The sequence below is a fragment of the Zonotrichia albicollis genome, chromosome 17 (assembly GCF_047830755.1).
Source record: "Zonotrichia albicollis isolate bZonAlb1 chromosome 17, bZonAlb1.hap1, whole genome shotgun sequence".
Lineage (NCBI taxonomy): Eukaryota > Metazoa > Chordata > Aves > Passeriformes > Passerellidae > Zonotrichia > Zonotrichia albicollis.
The window spans coordinates 15366790-15386529 of record NC_133835.1 but is presented as its reverse complement, the minus strand read 5'-3'; the positions used below and the strand labels follow the sequence as shown (position 1 = coordinate 15386529).

Here is a 19740-nt window from a genome sequence, read left to right as displayed (position 1 = left end):
CACCTGGTTCCAAGTGTACTTTGTTCTGAGGTGCTGGTGGTACCTGCCTGATGCCATGCTCCCTGAGGTTGTTAATTAAGAACCCTGTGTTTTATTGGTGATGGCAGCTGGGGCTCTGCTGTGAATGTATGAATGAATGGCGCCCCTAGAGAATATTATTATTTCTCCTGGAATCCAAATTGAAGAAATATGTGAATAATAGAGGCAGACACTCAAAGCTGCTCAGTTTATCTGATCCATTTCTAGAAAGTCGTATTATCCAGCTGAGAGTACATCAATGATGCAAAATTGCCAAGGTGGTGAGCTATTTCAGGGTATTCCAAACCCAAGCAATAACATCTTGGTACTCCTGTGATGGAGTTATTGAGTGCTAATCCTTCTGCACAGCCCTGTCCTGCAGTCAATGAGCAGCTCTCCCCTGGGAAGCTCAGGAGCCTTTAGCATCTCTCAGCCTGATGACTCCAAACCTCCCTTTAATGGTGTGAGACCCAGGAATGGTTTGCACCTACATGAGAGCATGAAATTTTGAGAGTTCCTTTCCCAGGAACCCCCCTGAATGTTAATAAAGGGGAGGGACAAGAGGGCATGGGAAGAGTGTTAGAAGCCTGCTGGTCTGCACTGAAGATGGATCCCACAGGTAACATCTCCACGTTACCTCTGACCCTCACCCTTGTTAGTGCTGCAATACAAACACCTTACTGCACACAAACCTCATTGTATCATCCAACAAATCTAAACAGAGCAAATTTGACAGTTTAAGCACTTTTACAGCCTTCCCCCAGCAGTGGGGAAAGCATTTGCTCAGAAATCTCATCTACAACCCTGCTCTTCTCTCTATATTTAGACTGGTTTGGTCATTTTGAGCGTAGTGTGCATTGCTCACCTCAAGCAGCAAATCACCTGCCATCCCAGCACACTGTGTGCCCCTCTCCAGAGGCCTGGGAGCCCTGATGCCTGTGTGGGACCGTGCAGTGACCCCAGGCTGCTCTGGGACCTGGTGAGGAGCCCTCGTGGGCCCAGTGCCCGGGGAAAGGAGAGAACTTGGTGCTTTCCTGCAGCACAGAGCCAAGGGGAAGGCTCAGTTCAAACACTGCACAATGCTGGCACTGTGGGGAGGCCCTGGGGATGGGGACAGGGAGGCACCATCAGTGCAGAGCCTCCTCAGGCCTTCAGCAGACACGGGGTGCTGTTCATGGGCACTCCAGAGCGCCCCAGTGCCCTCCTGCCACCTGCCCTGAAACCTCACAAACCACCAGGGAGCTCTGTGAGGAGCAGGGAACTACAAACCAGAGCACAACACAGGCCCTGGCATTAATGCTGCTACACCATCAACTGCTGAACCCAAAGAAACTATTTTTATTTCCCTTTTTTTTTTCCCTGAAGGTATTGGGCAATCCCATGGCAACCAGCCCTTCAGAGTGGCTGTCATTTGGTCAATGCAGCTTAAGCCATCAATCAGAAAACCAGCCCTTTCACCTAATGTGTTTCTTTACAAAGAAGGAATTTGGCCAGTACAGACGCTGTAAAACTGCCCCTGGCTGAGCGATTTGGCCCCTGGCTGAGCGATTTGGGATGATGTGCCATGGGTCACAGAGCACAGAGCCTTTTGCTGCATGAGACTCACCCAGCCCTAGGGACAGCCCCAGCCCCAGCACAGCCTGTGCAGCCCTAGGGAGAGCCCCAGCCCCAGCACAGCCTGTGCAGCCCAGTGCCCATGGTCACAGCCACAGCACAGCCTGTGCAGCCCCCATGGCTCCAAACACACAGCTGAGCATTAAACTGTCGCCCCCACACAAACACCCCCTGGGGAGGCCCTGACAGCTGCAGGTAGAGCCAAGCCCTGGCTCCCCCAGCCCCACGTGTACCCAGGAAACCTCAGCAAGGGCCCTTTCCCTGCCCGAGGAGGTGCAGCCCCTGGCTGCTGGGAAAACAACATAACTGCACCCCGAGCACTGAGTCCAAGGAAACCACATCGATTGTGCTGTTAAGGACTGTGTTTCTAGGACTGCTGGCTGACCAGCACTGTGTTTTCCAAACGAGACAGAAAGGGCAGAGAAATCTCATTAATGACAGGACAAACAACCCAGCAATGCAACAGGGCTTGCTTCACACTCAGATCCTGACAGAGACAGACTTCAATGTGCCAGCATCCTCTGCTCATCCCTTGCCAGATAGTCGTGAATGGCACGAGGTCATCGGTCATTAATTAGAGACAATTTTTATATTGTGAGCCTGCCAGCAGAGGCTGAGGGCTCACAGTGCCCAAAATCCCCCACACAGGAGCACTGTGAGAAGAGGGAGGGACTCACTCCCAGGGTGATAATGAGAATGGATTTCAGATGGGAATGGGTGCCCAAAATGAAAACCTGTGCTGAGTTCCAGTGCTGGGAATGGCACTGCAATGACCCATAAAATGGGTCAGTTTCTCTACCCTCTCTGCATTTTTCTTTAATTCCTTCATTACTTTTCAATGTTTTTGAAGTGCCCAAGAGATGACCTGAGAGCAAAGGCTGGAAAAGGCAATTCTGGGCAGCCTGGAGGGGTGGTAATTCCTGTGCTCACCTCTGGGTGGGAACACCTGGGGCAGGAGGAGAACAAAGGACACCAACGCTGCTCCAGGAAAAGCCATAAGAGAAATAAAATAGTGGCTTCACCCAGCATTTCAGGACAGGAGGTAAATACTGAGGGAACATGATCCACCCCCATCTAGTCTCCTGCCAGGCTGGGGCAGGCCCAAATGGGACCCTGCCGGCCCCACTGCTGCTAGGAGGGATTACTGGGGATAAATCCTGTGGCACCTCGGTTTCCCTGGCCATTGCAGGGCCAGCAGACACCCAGCTCCTCCTGGCACACATCCCCTGCAGCAGAGCCCAGCACAGCTCCACTCAGCTCTGGGGGGACACACAGACCCAGTGGGAGCACTCACTGAGTGAGGCCTATGTGGACACATCTGGCTGAATTAATTAGACTGGAATAAATAAGCAGCAGGGAAATTGTGTTAAAGGCTTTGGTGCAGGTATTTGCAGCTGAACACAACCACAGCCTCACACAAACCTGGCACAGAGAGAGAGAGCTGGGGACCAGTGCTCAGTGTCCACAGATGTGGTTTCTGCAGCAACTCCCCATGCCAGTGTAGGCAGAAACCACGGCAAGCATTGTCTTTGTGATCATCATGCACAGAGGCCCAGTGCCAGCTACCTGCAGGCTCTGCACGTGCTGCTCTCCCAAATTTGGCCATTCCCTGTCCCTCAGTCCCACACAGCCTGCAGGGCCGTGGCTTTCCAGCACAGCCTCCCCAGCAGACAGAGCCTCTCGTGCTTGCAGTCTAACACACAAGCATGCACAAGGACACTGTCCAGAAGGAAAACAGAGCCCAGGATGCATATTAATTACTGCTGGCACACAGCCCAGGCCAGGCTGCTGCTCCACAGTCAGGCTATAAATCTGTCCAAATAGGATTCTGACCACGTCTGCCTTGTTTACATTACTAAATTTTATGGCCATGTGCTTCTTCACCTGGAGAGGAAGAGTACCCTTGCAGAGCCAGCGCAGGGCTGGGATTTGCGGCCTGCTGGGAAGGGCCTGGCTGTGCCCGAGGCTGCAGCGCCCCTGGGACCCCCAGCCCTGCCCAAGCTCCTGCAGAAGCTTTGTGCCTTTGTTTTCCCCAGCACAGCTTCAAGCCCCTCCAGGCTCCTGCAGGGACACCCACCCTCTGTCCTGGCTGCCATGGCAGCTGCCAGAGCATTTCTGCTGTCACAGGGGCCTTGCCATGCACTTTGGGAGGATATTTCCCAATGGGGTCAAAAAGGAGTTCACCCCCCTCTCCTGCAAGGAGCCTGGCTCTGCCTTGCCTGTAGGAGAGAAAAGAAAATGCTGCTTTCACCAGGGAGGGGGAAAGACCTGAGCTGAATGTGTGGTGGCAGACTCATTGCTGAATTAGAGAAAAAGCCAGGTTTCCTTCCCTGTGTCAGGCCCTTCTCAGCTCCTGGGCCCAGCACTGTCACAGGCACAAAAAGCAGATAACAAAAAGTATCCAAACAGACAGAAACATAAAATAAAATTTGGATTGTTAAACATCTGTTCCACAGAAACAATTCTCTGTAGGCTTCTTAGATGTTGCAGATGTCACATTAACCTGAAGCACTAAAAAAATTTAACTGAAGGAGGAAAATGTCCCTATTTTTATAGAAACTTCATCAGCACATGCTCCTGGCCTCTTCAGTGAAATGGGTCCTTTAACTGCTCCCTCTTTGCTACATGCTTAATGCTAGAAGCTGCTTAAGTCTTGTTGACTTTGAGGAGATCACTCACATACTGAGTTTTGTGTGTGCGCTGATGTTCCCCACTCTCAGCAAGGGTTTCATTTTGCCCCCAGGCAGGTGCAGCTGGATCAGAGCCTGTGTGTGCCCTGGGGCAGACAGGGTCATCAGCTCTGCCTGACACTGGACTGAAGAGGGAGCTTTGAAAAGGATGGGGAAAGGCATCTTCCATCCCTTGTTATTGCACAAACATACAGCTCCAAAAATCTTCATTCTGTCCTGTGTCCCAAAGGAGAACATTCCAAATAATCCATATTCATTTGGGTTTTTAATCCCTCACAAAGCAGAATTCAGCAGGCAGCTAATGAAGAAGACAATTATGCAGCACTTCACACAAAGAGCAGACCAGACCAGGTGCAAGGCTGGAGCCTTGCCACAGCTGCTCTGTGCTTTGGCAGGGATTGGTGCTTCACTTAAAACACACTCACACATCCCAACAGCTTAGGGACTCAGCCTCAGAGGAAAAGAGGCGACATTTAAGATTGGTCATTAGCTGCTGACCACCCAGGACACTAAATCAGCAAGGAGACAGCCAAACTCAGCTTTACTGTGCTCCTTCTGAGGGCACAGACAGAAATGGGGCAGTGAGCACACAGGCTGGGCTTGGTTTGCCCCTGGAATCAGGGCTCTGATGCTCAAGGAGTGGTGCCCAAAGGACCCTGTCCAACCAGACAAGCATGGGAGAAGCAGAGACAGGTTTTCAATCTCTCTAAAGCAAAGAGATTTTTGCAGATTTTGGTCAGAGGCGCAAGAGACTAAAAATCCCCTTTTGGTGCAGGAAACTCAGAGCAAAGCCCAGCCCAGAGGTGCCAGGAGCAGCCCAGGCAGTGCCTGGGGGCTGTCCCTGTCCCCTCCCTCACTCTGGGGGAACACAAACCACAGCAGTGCCTGGAGCTGAGCTCCAGCCCCTCGATGCCTGGCACACCCTGCCCCAGTGCTGGACCCCAGCGCGGGGCTCTGAGCTGGGCTCACGTCCCTTCCCCTGGCACCCAGGCCAGGCTGCCCATGGCATCACAATCGGCCTCACTGATCCCACACCCTCCTTCCCACCGCAGCTTGGGCTTTCTCTGTAAAACATATTTATTACTCTTATTGGGGCAGCGTACACGAGCTGTGAGTCAAGACCCTGTGGTACTTAGTGCTACATAAACACAGAACAAAAAGACAGAACTTCCTACAAAGAGTTTATGGATTAAATTAATTACATCTATAACTTCTGGAAGTGGCACTGCCATGCTCAAGTTATCTAGACCATGAAGTAAATTTTGCAGAAGACAGTGCAAACCAAGATGTATTTCACAGCCACTTTACCGAAGCTCTTAAGAGCATCTTTAAAAATAATTATTAAGTCAAGTGGGTTTCATTCCTGGACATTCATTCATAGCCAGAAACTTCATCAAATATGTTATTTAGCTTGATGAACATGCAAAAAATAATGCAATTGCATTATGAGCACTGTCCCAGTGTTCAGCAGAGAGAAAAGAGAGGACAAAGACCCCTCTGTTGAGACCCAATGCACTTGCCTAGCATGATGGAAATCTGATATTTGAGCTGGCATGTGCTGGAGCTTTGGCCAGGGCTGCTGATGTTAAATGAGACCCTTCCCTGGGATTGCAGGAAGTCTAAAGTTACACCTATAGAATAACATTGTGTGTAAACACAGACAGAGAGAGCACAAACACAGCAATTATCAAAATGCACTCTGATACCTGATGTGCTCTAGAAAGCAGCACATCTTATGTTTGGGGGAAATATCTCAAATATCTCCTGATCAGGACAGTTGAGCTCTGCAGAACTGAGGTCAATCAGACTCTGACTGACCTGGGGAAACTCAGAGGCAAAGAATAACAACAGTGTGGGGAATATCAGAGGCAAAGAATAACAATGGTGTGTGACTGCCCCCAGTTTAACTCAGCTACAGCTGCACACTGAGTGGGCATTGCTGGCAGAACATTGGTGCTCATTCACTTTTCATCTCTGTTGTGCCCTAACAAAAACTGCTCCTAAGGCATGCCAGCCCAGGTAATGAGACAGAGGTGCTCAGGCAAGGCCAAGGGCTGAGGGGAAGGAACTGGGCTGAGCTTTGCAGCCCTGCTCTGCAGGACTCCCTGAAGCTCTCCTCTGAGCAGGAGAGAAGGAGCAACATCATGTGGGGACAGCACAAACCTGTGACATGCCCTGGTGGTCAGCTGGGGTTAAGGAGACCCTTTGTGGGACCTGTATGCACCTGCCAGGCCCCTCGAGGGTAACCAACAGAGCCTCTCCTGGAGCAAGGATCAGTCAATCCCACGCTGAGGCAGCTTCAGAGAGGGCTGACAATGCTGCCACCAGCCCTGCTGCTCTCAGCCAGGACACAGGGGCTGCTGCCAATCCCAACTTTCCTCTTGCCAGCAGAGACAATGCTGCACTGGTCAAGAAAATCTCCTCTCTGCTGTGTGCAGCCCGTGTCCAGCGCCCCAGAGGGAACAGCACTGAGGCAGTGCAGGGAGGCTGCTGGATTCACACAGAGCCCAGCACAAAGTCTGCTCCAGCCTGCCTTCCTCTCCATGCCAGCTGTGCTCCTGCCTGTCCCTGGGAGATTTCCTTATTCACCGTGTCTTCTGCACTGTCATATTTCAGTGCAGATTGATAGCAAGAGTTACTGCACCAGGCAGGCGTGAGGATTACTTAATTAATGTTTGTGAAGCACTTTTAGATCCTCACATGAAAGCAGCTAGGAAACGCAACATATAATTATTATGTATTATTAATAAACTTCTGGCACATTGACAGGAGGGAAGACAACGCTTCTCTTTTTTTATCCTTTTATTTTCTAAAAAGATTCAACTTTTATGCTATGAAGGACAGATTTCCCAAAAATTCACAAGTAAGTAAACAGGGAGTGAAAGCTCCCTGTTCCACCAGGAAGGCAGGCAGCAAACACTGCCTGAGGAAGTGAGTTCCAGTCCCCATCAGCCCAGACACTTGGGAACCCATGGTTTATGAGAGTAGCCAGCCATGGAGAAGGGCAGGGATGTTGCTAACAGTGGAAGTGGTCAAATGCACCAATTACAAGGAGCAGAGAGTTTGTTTAATGTGTGGTCGCTATGGTTGACAAAAGCATGCCCTGCAGAAGCAGTGAAGTGTGCACAGCAAGAGATGGACATTTTCAAACAAACAGAAGAACCACAGCTGTGTGAACCAAGTTTTTCAGAGCTGAGAGCGTGCCAGACACAAGCCTGATTCCCAGAAATACACAGAAACCCAGTCTCAGATGGATTCCTGGGCAGCTCCACTGAAGGGGTCAGCTCTCATGGACTCCAGCTGCTGCTTGAACATTTATGGCTGGGATCCAGCTGCACCAGGGAAAGGGGGCCCAGAGATTGGGGTGAATTACAGCTCTGCCCCCTCCTCCACCACAGACCCTGAGGAGCCTCTGCAGCCTCTCCAGATAAACCAGGACAACCACACTGCTCCGCCTGGCAGGGCAGCCGGGAGGACAAACAGCCAGGACGGACAGACAGCAAGCCACGGCAGAGAAGGACAGGAGAACAGACAGGGATACAGAAGGGTCCTCAGGGGGCCAAGCTGCTGCTCCTGGTGTGCCACCACACCTTTCCATCCCTGTTTGTGCTGCCATTGGATGCTGCTGAACCACCCAAGAAAAAGCACATGGAAAAGATTCCTTGCTATGGGAAGCGTGCTCACTGTAGCTCCTGCCCCTAGAAAAGATTTCAAGTGGTGACACTGCAACAGACCTCTTTGCTCACACCTTCAATTTATTCTTTTAGCAAAAGGAGGGGGTTTTTAAGATATGTCCACAAGGAATCTTGAATCTGAACATTTGGTAAGCATAATCGTACTTTGGAAGCATTTTGCCTATCAGTACCAATGAGAAAGCATTTCTGGTGTTTATGCAGTTTATGTACTGCAAATGAGATTTACAGCTCCATTTTGTTCAAAAATGAACTAGAGCAAATGGACTTAAATAAAATAAAACAAAACTAATCTGTGCTTTTGGCTAGAGACTCTGCACAAATCCTAGTCCAAACAATATTGAGTAAGTTCAACTCATAATAACAGGAACTGATTATATACAGCAGAAAAAAAGAACTTTCAAATAAATTGTTCCTTCAATTTGCTTTGACTGTTCACCAGCTTTTGTTAGGGACACAGGTTTTTAATCAGATTAGACAGAAACCTGATGGATGCTATCGATGTCAGTTGAACACCAACAAGTGCTTGGTTTTGGCTTTGCTGTTCATTTATCTTGCCCAAGCACAGAACCAAGAGCCCAAGTGCTGAGCTCAGGCCACCTTCCGCCACTGCAGTGCCAGCAGCTCAGGGAAGGGTCACAAATCATCCACAGCCCTGCAGCAATGGTCCACATCACTGGGCCAGAGTAACTGCAAACCTCAGCACAACCCACAGGAATCACAGCGGGAACAGGGAAAGGGGGAACACACCAAAAACTGCAAATCCATCTTCAAGGCCAGGCTGGACGGAGCTCCCAGGCTGCCCAAGCCACGCTCTGAGCTCTGTGTTATAAAGGTGGCAGCTGGGGTGTCTGAGGAGACACTGCTCCTGTTGGGTAGCACTTGGGTCACTCATCATGGCATTTGCTGAGTTCAAAGCAGAGCTGCTTGCACAGATTAGCTCTTAATTGGAAATAAATAACTTCCTCACAGAGGTTAACTTTGGTGAAAAGGAATCCCCACACGGATGGGCAGGTTTAATGTATGTTCATACATCTCAATGCACAGTGCAGCAGTTATGTATTGTGACTTATCTGAGCATTTCACACCATGGGTTTTCCTGTGTGCCAGGCTGACATCTGCACTCCCTTGCTGCTCAAAACACTTGAGCAGCATCCCCTCCCTGGAAACACCCCAGTGCAGACCTTCTGCTTTTATACCTAGCAGAGGAAAACCTGCTTTTCTTCTGTAACCACTCATCCCCCAAACCCGACCAAGATTCCAGCACCTTCCCCTGCAGGCTGGGCTCCCCTCAGTGGGAATGCCTAAACAACAAGGGGGCTGTTTCCTCTCTCCATGCCCCAGACACACTGTCTGAGGGCTGCCAGCCCTCTGTAGGATCTGTGGTGGGCAGTGCAGGGGCCACAGGAAGCTCATCCAGACCATGAAAATGTCCTGGTGGCACTGGAGGCAGGGTCCCCCCAGCCCTGCCCAGCCTTCCCACTGACCTTGGGCAATGGTCACCTGCTCACCTTAAGATGGGGATAATACATATATCACAGGTTTGTCCTGGCCCTCACTAATCCATCTTTTCAAAGCACTTTGAGAGCTTTGCTTGATGAGCACAGACACTATAATACTCATCTGTTCCAAATACATTCACAGGGAGTTTTACCCTCCACAGATCAGCACTGGGGCTGCTGGTGTTACTGGGGACCTAGAAAATAAATCTGCTTGGGAATCCAGTGCCTGAGGAGGGCCAGAGCCAGGCACCGAGGCACAGTGCTCACCTCAGCCCTCTTCCAGGCCATCCCTACAGTAAAGGGTGGAATTTCTCATTGGAAATCACAACAAAACCTCACCAAGGCATTCTGGTAAACACATTCAGCACATGCCAGACTGTGTAGGAGACAGGAGAGGCCAAAAGAGAAGCCAGGGCAGTGGGGAGAAAGCAGAGACCAGGCCAGCTCAGGGGAAGCTCTCGACAAGGTTTAGAATTGCTGCACTGAGGAACTGGGAATGGCAGGAGGGGAACACGAGGCTGGTGCCGCAGGGGCTGAGCCCAAGGATGGAGAGAGCAGGGCTGAAGCAGCTTGGGCAGGGCACTGGGGCATGGGCAGGGGGTGCCACCAGCCCTCGGTGCCTGGCTCAGCAGCATGGAGCCCTTCACCTCCAGCCCTGGGGCACCAAACTGACCCAGGAGGGGCTGAGCCTCCAAACATCACAGCTCCCATCAACCACACCTGAGCCTCACCTGCCTTAGCACGACAACATGGATGCAGGGAGGAGGCTCACCCTGATGCCTTGCTCACACACAGCAGCCCCACTGTGCTGCTGCCAGCCCTCTCTGCAGAGTAAATCACTGTGACTGTGTTTATTGGAAGAACTAAGTGATCAGCTGTGAACTTTCTTTGACATAAATATTTTGCCATTAGCAATGACAAATAGCAACGCTCATCTTGTAAAAGTAACATTGGGTTATTCCTCTCCATGGGGGCATTCACATCATGAGAAATCAGAAGGAAATTGTGATTGGAGAAATGGGCAGAAGGCAGACTGTGACAGCAAGGATATTTATCCATGTGTGAGAAGAGTTGAGAGAAGAATGGATTTTTCCATGGAGCTCTGGAGTGCAGAGCCAGCCCTGGGCACTGTGGTGGTCAGCACAGGCAGGGCCTGGCCCCCATGCAGGGGCTTTTCACAGGTACCTGTGGCCAAAGGCACACCTGCACACTGGGCACATCACACCACACCACAGAGCCTGAGGAGCTGGGCCCAGCACTCCTCGTCTGAATCCCACTATTACTGAACCTGTGCAGTTACAGCTGAACAAAACAGGAATTTTCCATTGTTGCAACATTTTCTACTTTTTGACTGGCGATGTTGGCACCTCAAACCCTGTCTGCTCTCAGGCTGAACAGGATGGGAGAACACTGAGCAGCGAGGGGAATTAATTTCTCAGAGATTTTTCCAAAGGTACAAATGAGAGCTGGTGCATTAAAAATAGCACCAACTATACTTCTATAGCACACGTCCTCCAAGGAATTCAGCCCAAGCATGTAAGCTGCTCACCTCCCTCCAGAGGCAGGCAGGCTCTCATGGATGAGGATGCTCAGGCAGCACCACAAGCCCCTCCAGGCTCCCCTAGCAGGGAGTTACGGAGAAGTTAAAAATCCAGCAGTGTCCCAACACACACGTGTTCATCCATGCTGTACTCCATGGACTGGATGGTGAGAGCATCAAGCGAAATGCAAGGCCCAGCAATTAACTTTCCTTTGATGGAATTCTCTAGAGAGCACAGAGCTGCAGGCCTGGATGGGAAACAGCTGAGCCCAAACCATCCTCAGTGAGGAGTGCCAGGAAACTCCTGCCTGGATCCAGGGGCTGGAACAGCAGCTCTGGGAGAGCATCCCCTGGGACAGGTGAGCATCCCACCTGGAGCGCTCAGAGCCAGCCTATCCCTGGCAGGTGCAGCCCATGCAGGAGGCAATGCGTGTCACAGGGACTCCCAGCAAGTCTCTTCAGAGCCAGCAAAGGGCCACAGGACACAGCTGCCAAGCTGGCATTTGTACCAGGCTGTGGCTGGGGCTTTCTGCCCCAGCTGGGGGTTTGGGGAGGCTGCAATGGAGAGGAGCTCTGGGAGCTGGCAGCACAGCAATACACCCTGGGCAGGTCCACCAGCGAGACAGAGGACATTGCAGGGAACTAAACATAGGAATTAGGGCTCCCCAGACAAAAGATTTAAGTCCACTGGAAGGACAAGACCCAGAAAGCAGCTGCAGGATGAAAAGAGATTGATCCAGAACAGAAATCACTTGTGTCCACAGGACAGGGCTGTGCTAGAAGCCCAGAGATAAGCTCCAGACCAAAGTGACAAATCCCTGAACCCAGGGGACAGGCTTTGCAATGAGGCTCTGCTCTTGAGGATCTCTGAAGATATGAGTTCATTTTGGATGAAGGGAAAAAGTCTCCTATATATAGCAAAAAAGCCAAGGCAGTAGCTGCATCACACTAAAAAAAGTTACAGATGGAGGCAAAATATGGGCAATCTGCCTTTAATAGTCCAAGTCAGCATGTGCCCTGAGCTGGGACCCTCGGAGACAGACAGGACACAGCCAAGATGTGACCCCTGCCATTCAGGAGAGGGGTTTCCTCTGCCAAATGCTAAATTCAGGCAGGTTTGGAGATGAATGAAAACTGCACACCATAAGGGAGGGCCAGGAATAGAAAGCCCATGTGGGGGAAGAATGCTCTAGATGTAGCAAACGCATCTCCAAGAGGCTTTTATCATTCTTATTTTGTCACTACTATCAACAATAATAAGAAAAGAGCTTACAGAGCATCCTCCCCAGTCCCTAAGCAATGCATCCAGAGATTAGCAGCAGAGAGCAGTGGGCAGCAGAGAAAAGCTGTTCAAGGAATGTAGAGGCATGCATAATGAGATTACCGAATTGGAGTTGCATGTTTTCAAGGATAAATGCGATATTATTGCACTGGCAAAGGCATAGCAGGAGCAGGGGAAAAGATGAGAAATAGCCTGTCAGAAGGGAGGGATCACTGCAGCTGAGCTCCCAACAGGACAGGGACAAGTGGGAAGTGGAGGCAGCGAGGAGGAAAGGAAGTGCACATCCTACTTGACATGCAGATATGCAGAGAAGCTTTTTGCAAAGTGGGTGATGTCATCGTGTTTTTCTCAGCCTTCAGGACAGCAAGAGAAAAATAGATGAAACCAGCACATGCAGAGGAGTCTGTAAGACGAGCAGACTTCCCCCCCACACCCCATGCAACACTAATTGCTTAAATATTGATCGGGGAAATCATTTGTAAGGACTAAAGGAGGAAAAGAAATACTTTCCTCTTAAGAGGCAAAAAGGGCAATGCTCCTGCAGAGCTGCTGGAAAGGTCCAGGCGATCGGAGAATTTCCAGAACCATAGATGCTAGCCTAAGACGTTGAGCTGGTCTAATTTGTTATTTGTTTATACTGGAGAGCTCCAACAACTGCAGTCTTTTATTTTTCAGGATAGCACAGACATGAAGCCTAGTTGGAATTACAGCTAGGCTGGCTGTCCCAGGGAACAGGCATTGAGTGACCCATGGATCCTAACTGGCCTTGGTCAGGGGAAAGCAGCAGCTTCAGAGGGGACTTTGGCAAGGCAGGATGGTGGCTGGGCTGAGGGTGGCAGGAGCCAGCTGCCCAAGCTGAGCCCTGGCAAGGGAAGGAGCAATCAGGATCAAAACCCAAACCAGAGCGCTGGAGCTGTGTAACCACTACTGCCCTGGCTGGCATGGGCACCGTGCCCGAGGAAAAGCAGCAGCTCTGCCTGGCTTCTGGAGAGCTGCTTTGCCTTCCTGACAAAGGAAAGCTGCCATGCAACAAAGTGTGAGAGCTACTCCAGAAAATATCTGCACCTCGTCAGCTTCTAGAGTAAACCATGACAGAAACGAGCACCAGAGTCCTCTGTGGTTAAAAATGGATGTTGTGAGTACACCAAAGCACATGAAGAATACTATTTAAAAAACAAAACCAAGAATCAACCACCAAACTATTAAGAGAGACTGGGAGAATGATAAAAATAAGCATGAACATGCAAAAACAGTGATTGCAGGAAGAGGAGAAAGCATCCACAAAGCCTGCAGTGAATGTTTGTCAGGGATATGCAGGCAAATAACCACAGGAAATGGGAGAATCAGATCCCTTAAAATATATGCTAAGGTTAGAAGGAGAGGAGCACAGTTTTATTTCATAACTGCCTGATACTTTTTCCATTTGACAGAGGCCAAGTCCCCGGAGTGCTGCATTGTGTGCCCGGGGGTTTCCCTCTGGGCAGGTGAGTGCAGGGAGCACAGAGCATTCCAGCCCAGGGCAGGGGGCTGAACTGGAACTCCTTTGGGCACGGGGGGCTGCCCTGGCCAGCTGGAGCCGTGCTGGGCTCTGGGATCACCCAGAGGGACAGAGGGGCCGGGCTGTGCCAGGGACAGCAGCGCATGGGGGGACAGCCCAGGGACAGCAGCACTGAAATCCAGGAGGGCTCTCTCCACTCACAGACAGGGCAAAGCCTCACACATAAATTAGACCCTGCTTGCCACGATGGTTGGTTTAAAAACCAGACAGAAATTAGAACTCTCCAGGGGATAAGAACGCTACAAAAACTAAGGTCTGGGGGATTCTTCTTCTCTTATTTGAATGCTATTTTACAACCTGGGGTATGCCACGTATTGTCCCATTTAAATAAATAAAAATAAAAACCATAAAAACAAAGCCAACAAAAAGCATCCAAGAATTAAAAAAAGGCAACCCCAAATCCCTGAAAACCAAGCAAATAAAGAAGTCTGTCCGTTTAACTGGTCCCAGTATAAGCCAGGAGTAAGCTGGTATGGAGGGGTGAGGCGCAGTGCTGTGCAGAAAATGTTAAAATGCAGCCAAAGACCCTGGTTTGGTTCGGGGGAGAACCTGCACCTGTACCCATTTCCTGGACTTCTTAAACAGAACATGAAGGTATCTGGTATCTGTTGCATGGAAAAGCCTTTGCACTGAGTGGAACAAGTCTGAAGAGAAAAAACAAACAAGAGTAGTTCAGATTTCCCCAAGAGCAGTTTTAGGACCTTGCGTGACATTAAACCTCACAAGAGTTTACTTTGTTCCTTTCCACAGGAACAGTGTGAGCTCCCAGAGCTGGCAAGGCACGGTGAGTCTGGCTGCAGGGGAGGCGACAGGAGCTCCTGTGCCCCCTGCACTGGGCAGGCAGCTGGGGAAGGAGCCGGAGCTCCAGCAGGGCTCAGCCTGAGCCCACACTCCCTGCCAGCAGCTGGCACAGCTGCACAGGGCAGGGACGGGCCAGGCTGCCAATGCCTTCCCCATGCCCTTCCACCACAGGCTGCAGGGTGAGTCCAACCTGTTCAATATGTGCATTGAACTCGGGCAGGTGATCAGAGCTAAGGGCATCCTCTGGCAGGAGGGAAAGCAGCCCAGCAGCAGGGAGCAAATCGGATCAAGAGCAGGCTTAGCAGAGCTGCTGTCCCTGCCGGCTAAGCTAATTGTTCTCCAGGCCTGCTTGCCCTGCTAACACACGAGGTGAGTGGGAACCTGTGCTTGGGAACTGCTGCAGTATCTGAGCTCTGAGAACACACAGCATCACTTCCATTGCAGTAATGAAGGCACAGAATGGCAGCTTTAAATGCTAAGGGTAATGATGCACTTCCATTCCCTCTCAATTAATCCAGAGCCTGCAATGCCGGGTGCACTTACTCCGAGAATTTTCTCAGAAAATGAAGCTAGAGTATTTCATTTATAAATCACAAAAGACACTTATTTGGCAAGAATGACCCTTGCTCATATACAATAAATCATGAACATCAACAGTCTCTAATGGATTTTGAGTCAGTGCCACAGACAGCAAAGCCTGGGGCCTGTGTTTCAGGATTCCAGGACTGTGCCAAAGGAGCCTTATAAATTATTAATGTGTTCATCACGGTGTCATCTGTGCCACTGGAGAGATAGAAGCACTCTGGGGCTCTGCTCGACATTAAAAAAGTGATAATGGGTTCAGCAGGCAGACCATGCCTCCCCTCCCCATGCCAGGCTGAGCCAGTCCATGTCTCACGAAATCCCTTCCCCAAAGTTTTATACACGTTCTTGGTTCGCAACATGCAGCATTTTGAGAAGAGAAAAAAAAGAGAAAAAGAAGTCTGTTTTCACAAGTAGACCATCCAAGCCAGACCCATAAGGGATGGAGCTATGGTCTGTGTTTGCAGATGTTTGTACAGAGGCAGCCAGGGCTTCTTGTGACTTCTCTGCCATACAGTGAGGACATGGGTATACAAAAAATTCAAGTTTTGGTCCCTACTGCTCAGTCTCTCATGCTTTTCAGTTATTCATCCCACAGTTTTCAACCTCTCCCCCTTCACTTTTGTCCCCATGGTTACTGAATCACTGTGTTCGCAGAGATTTTCCTCACTAAAGAAAATGTGACTAACATGAGGCAGCTAAATTATCAGAGCCAACTCTGACATTGGTTTCTCCCAACATGGATCTTATCTTCAAAATGCCTTCAAGTAGATCTGTCCACTGAAACCAACTTCAGAGTAAGCAGCACTTCAGCTATTGACAATGCTCCTTCACTTGCACAGGGAAGAGTTTAAAAAGGCTGGAATCGGGTAAAGGATGAAAATCAAACACCAGCTTTAGCAGACACACAGCCTAGGAGTGCGTGATACAAATAACTAGGAGACACATTTCACTACAAAAACAAAACTCAATTAAGCCCTGGAATGGGAGGCATTATTTCCTCACTCCACCTGGGTCTAGGAGTTCAAGCAGAAGTGGCTTCTTGAAAGCCAATTTGGTTAAGCAGCAGAAGACTCATGCGTTTTAGGCCCAAAGAAATGTCTGTTACAAACTGCACCAACCCAGGCCAGTGGGTAACAAGTCTAAAACGTCCAGCCACAGCAGTCTTTGCACACTGACCCACTGCTCAGAGAAGCTTCTCCCACACTGAGCAGCCCAGGTTGCCTCAGGGACGCTCAAACCACATGCCTTCCAAACTACCAAAAAAACACCCAAAAAACATTGAAATTCATTTGTATATGAGAGGCCTTCCTCTCCTTCACTCACAGCATCCACCCAGCCACAAGTGCCCAGGCACCAAAGCAAGGGCAGCTCCTCAGGGAGCATCACCAGTCAGGAGCCAGCAGACAGCAGAGATGTGGAACGCTTACCTTGGCCGCTACCGAGGAGTTGGGCTTCTCCAGGAGGTCCCAGAGCTTTTTCCTTTTCTCAGCACAGCAAGTGTTATCGAATTCCTCTCCTTCCCTTTCCCTCAGCGTCTCCGCTTCTCTCTTCAGCTCCTCGTTCATCTGCTCTTTCTTCTGGTGGTAGCGGGCCTGGCAGCAGGACTCCAGGTAGATCTCGTCCACCCCCCAGTAGTCCAGCTCCTGGCTGAAGGACAAGGCGCACATCTCCTCCATCATGTGCAGCTTGCCGGTGCGATAGAAGTTCAAGATCGAGGTGAACGCCCCGGGGTGCCTGTCGAAGAAGTACTCGTTCTCCTCCAGGTTGTAGTCGTCGCAGATCTCCATGAGGGAGTCGTGCGTGTTGCAGTCTCTGAGCTTACCCAGCCTGGTCCGCGGCAACCTGTCCAAGGTGCGCCAGAGAACCTCGTGGGCCAGCCCCCCCACGTTGAGCTTGACCCTCCGGGAGCAGGCCTTGCTCCTGACGATCTCGGTGGGGTCCGGAGGCAAAGAGGTAGTAGAGCGAGATCCATGCTTATTCATCCCCAGAGGCATCGCGGGTCCCGCTCGGGCTGCAGGCGGCTCGGTGCGGCGCGGGGCAGGGCGCGGGGCCGGCGCTGCTCACCTCTCGCTGCCCTCCATGCCCCGGAGCTGCAAGAGAGGCCGCGCGTGGGTCCCCGCCCGCCGCCCCCGCCGCGCCCGCGGGCGGGGAGCGGGGCCGCCAATGGCGGGGGGGCGGCGGCGCTGTCCGCCCGCCGGTGCTGAACCCGCACCCGCCCGGCCCGCTCCACGTGCGGCCGCCGCTGCCGCCGAGCTCCCCCGGGCGGCGGCCGGGGTCCCCCCGCCCCGGCGGCTGCGGAGCCGGGCTCGGCCCCGGGAGCCGCTCCGCGTGCGGGGCTGCCCCGAGCAGCGCTCGGCGATGCGCCCCGAGAGGCGCCGGGCCCCGGCCGGGGTGCGCCGGCACCGGGCTCCCATCGCGGAGGGACCCCGCCGGTCCCCACCCCAGCCCGAGCGGTGGGGTGCCCCCCACCCTGCCCGGCCGTGCGGGCTGCGGAGGCTTTCAGTAACTCCAGCCTTAGAGATTTCCCGAGGAAGGAGCCGGGGCAGGGAAATGGGAGGATTTACAGCCACTCTAACGACGCGCTCTGCCTCTCTGGGCTGCCCAGGGACGCCCCCCAAGCCCCCCACACCGGCCTCTGCGTAACCGGGAAAGCAACGAACCCGGGAATAAGGAAAAACCCCGAGCCTGTGTTAGGGAACCGGGTGGCTCCTGACAGCGCCGAGCACTGTTGCTTACACAAGATGGCACGAAGAGAAGCCCCGGCGCAGGCAGGAGCGGCTCCCCGTGCACCGCCGGCACAGCTCGGGGCTCGGCCCCGTCCCTGCCGCCCCGGCTCCCCCAGCCCCAAAGCGGAGCCCCGCCGCCGCGCACGGGGAGAGAGAGGCTGGCGTGGCGTGGCCCGGCCGAGCCCAGCCCTCACCTACCTCCTGCTGCGGGCTCCCGGCGCGGCGGTGCGGGGCGTGCGGGGCCGAGGGCGGCTACATCCTGCGGCGGGGCGGGCGGCAGGGGCGGCCCCGCTCGCATCCCCCCCGGGCAGCCTCAGGGCGGAGGGATGGCGGCGGCGCTCCCGGCTGCCCGCCGAGCCCAGGGGGAGGGGAAGGGAAGCGAGGTGAATCGGCTCCTCCGGCAGGAAGCTCTCCAAGGCCTTCCCTCGGCTGCGGCTCCCCGCTCCTGCCCGCGCCCAGCGCCGGAGCCGCGTCTGCGCCGCCCCCGGCCCGTCCCCGGCGCACGCGGAGCGGAGCCCCGCCGCTGCCCGCCGCCGCCTCGGCCCGGCGCTCAACAAGTGCAGCCCCGGCTCCGGCGCGGCCGTGCGCGGCTGTCCCGCGCGGGGCGGAGGGCTCGGGGCCGGGGCCGGGCAGCTCCACCGTGAGCCGGAGCCCAGCATTGCAGCGGGGCCGCCCCGCTCCGCTGCCCGGGCCCTCCCTGCGCAGCTCGGGGCCGGCGGAGAGCGCCCAGGCGAGGCAGCAGCCCAGAGCCCCGGCAGGGCCCCGCCGCCCGCCAGGCGGTTCCGAGCCCAGCCGGGAGCAGCGGAGCGCAGGCAGGTTGCTCATCACCCCGGCTGGGAGGGCGAACCGGGCCCTCGCCCCCACCCCGCTGTCCCCCATTGTCGGAGGAAGGAGCCCGCAACAATGGTCGCGGATAATTGCAGAAACACATAGGAGGAACAGCAATGGATCTCTGCTGCCGATTAGGACTATAAATACAACTTAAAGCAGCATTTACTAACCTGAAAACACAGCAGAAATAGAGAAAACGTCGACTTTCAAGGCAACAGTGCAGCAATCGAAGTATTCCTTTGCCAGGCTGTCCCTCTTATCTCCTTCCTTCACTCCCACCAGGGAAAATGGCCCTCAGCAACAGCCTGGAGAGCCATTAGCACCAATTAGCATCACTTAATGCAATTCACCTGTTTGGACTGCTGTACCAGGGGTACACAGCTGTGCCCTTCTCTTGCCTTGATTGCTCGTGGCTCCTGGACTCCAGTGACAGTTCCTGAAACTGGAGCCCGGGGTCTGATTTTATGTGATTAATTAGGGAAAATGACCCCAGTGCTGCTTTCCCCCATTATCTGTGCTTCTCTCGCCCATGCCTGGCTCCTGCTGCCCAGTGTTCTCAGTGTCAGTGCTAGACTGTAATATTTGGTGTTTGAATGTCTACATCTTCCTGAGAGGAGGCTTTCTGAAATCCCAAACAATGCTTTTGTCCAGTACTTCACGCAACTCTGTATCAGCTGTACATTTAGGAATTTGTTACGAGGAGTTGGTCACTACCTTCCTTTTGGAGAAGAGGAAATTAAGATATAGAAAAGCAAGATCACCCAGAAAGGGGTAGAAGGAAGAATTTGGAATAAAACCTGTTGACCAGCTTAATCCCAGCCCAGGGCCCCTCCAGTGAAGTAGCTCCTCCTACCCCATGAATGCTTCCAATGCAGGCCAGACATTAGGGCAATATTGGGAG

At 52.7% G+C, this 19740-nt stretch overlaps 1 protein-coding gene across 3 annotated transcripts in view; it reads right to left on the bottom strand.

Moving 5' to 3' along the window:
• KCNB1 (potassium voltage-gated channel subfamily B member 1) overlaps positions 1–19168 on the bottom strand; it is a 92090-nt gene extending 72922 nt beyond the window's left edge. Inside the window, exons 1-2 of one of the 3 annotated variants that reach the window (XM_074553849.1) lie at positions 19010–19168; positions 16710–17372 (exon numbers count right to left, since the gene is read on the bottom strand). In XM_074553849.1, coding sequence (XP_074409950.1) covers positions 16710–17276 — 567 coding nt within the window. In that variant the 5' untranslated portion in view covers positions 17277–17372; positions 19010–19168. Of the gene's footprint in view, positions 1–16709; positions 17373–18018; positions 18151–18206; positions 18602–19009 lie in introns of those variants that run through there. The other 2 variants (XM_074553848.1, XM_074553850.1) reach the window with 2 other exon arrangements.
• Between the last annotated feature and the right edge of the window lie 572 nt (positions 19169–19740).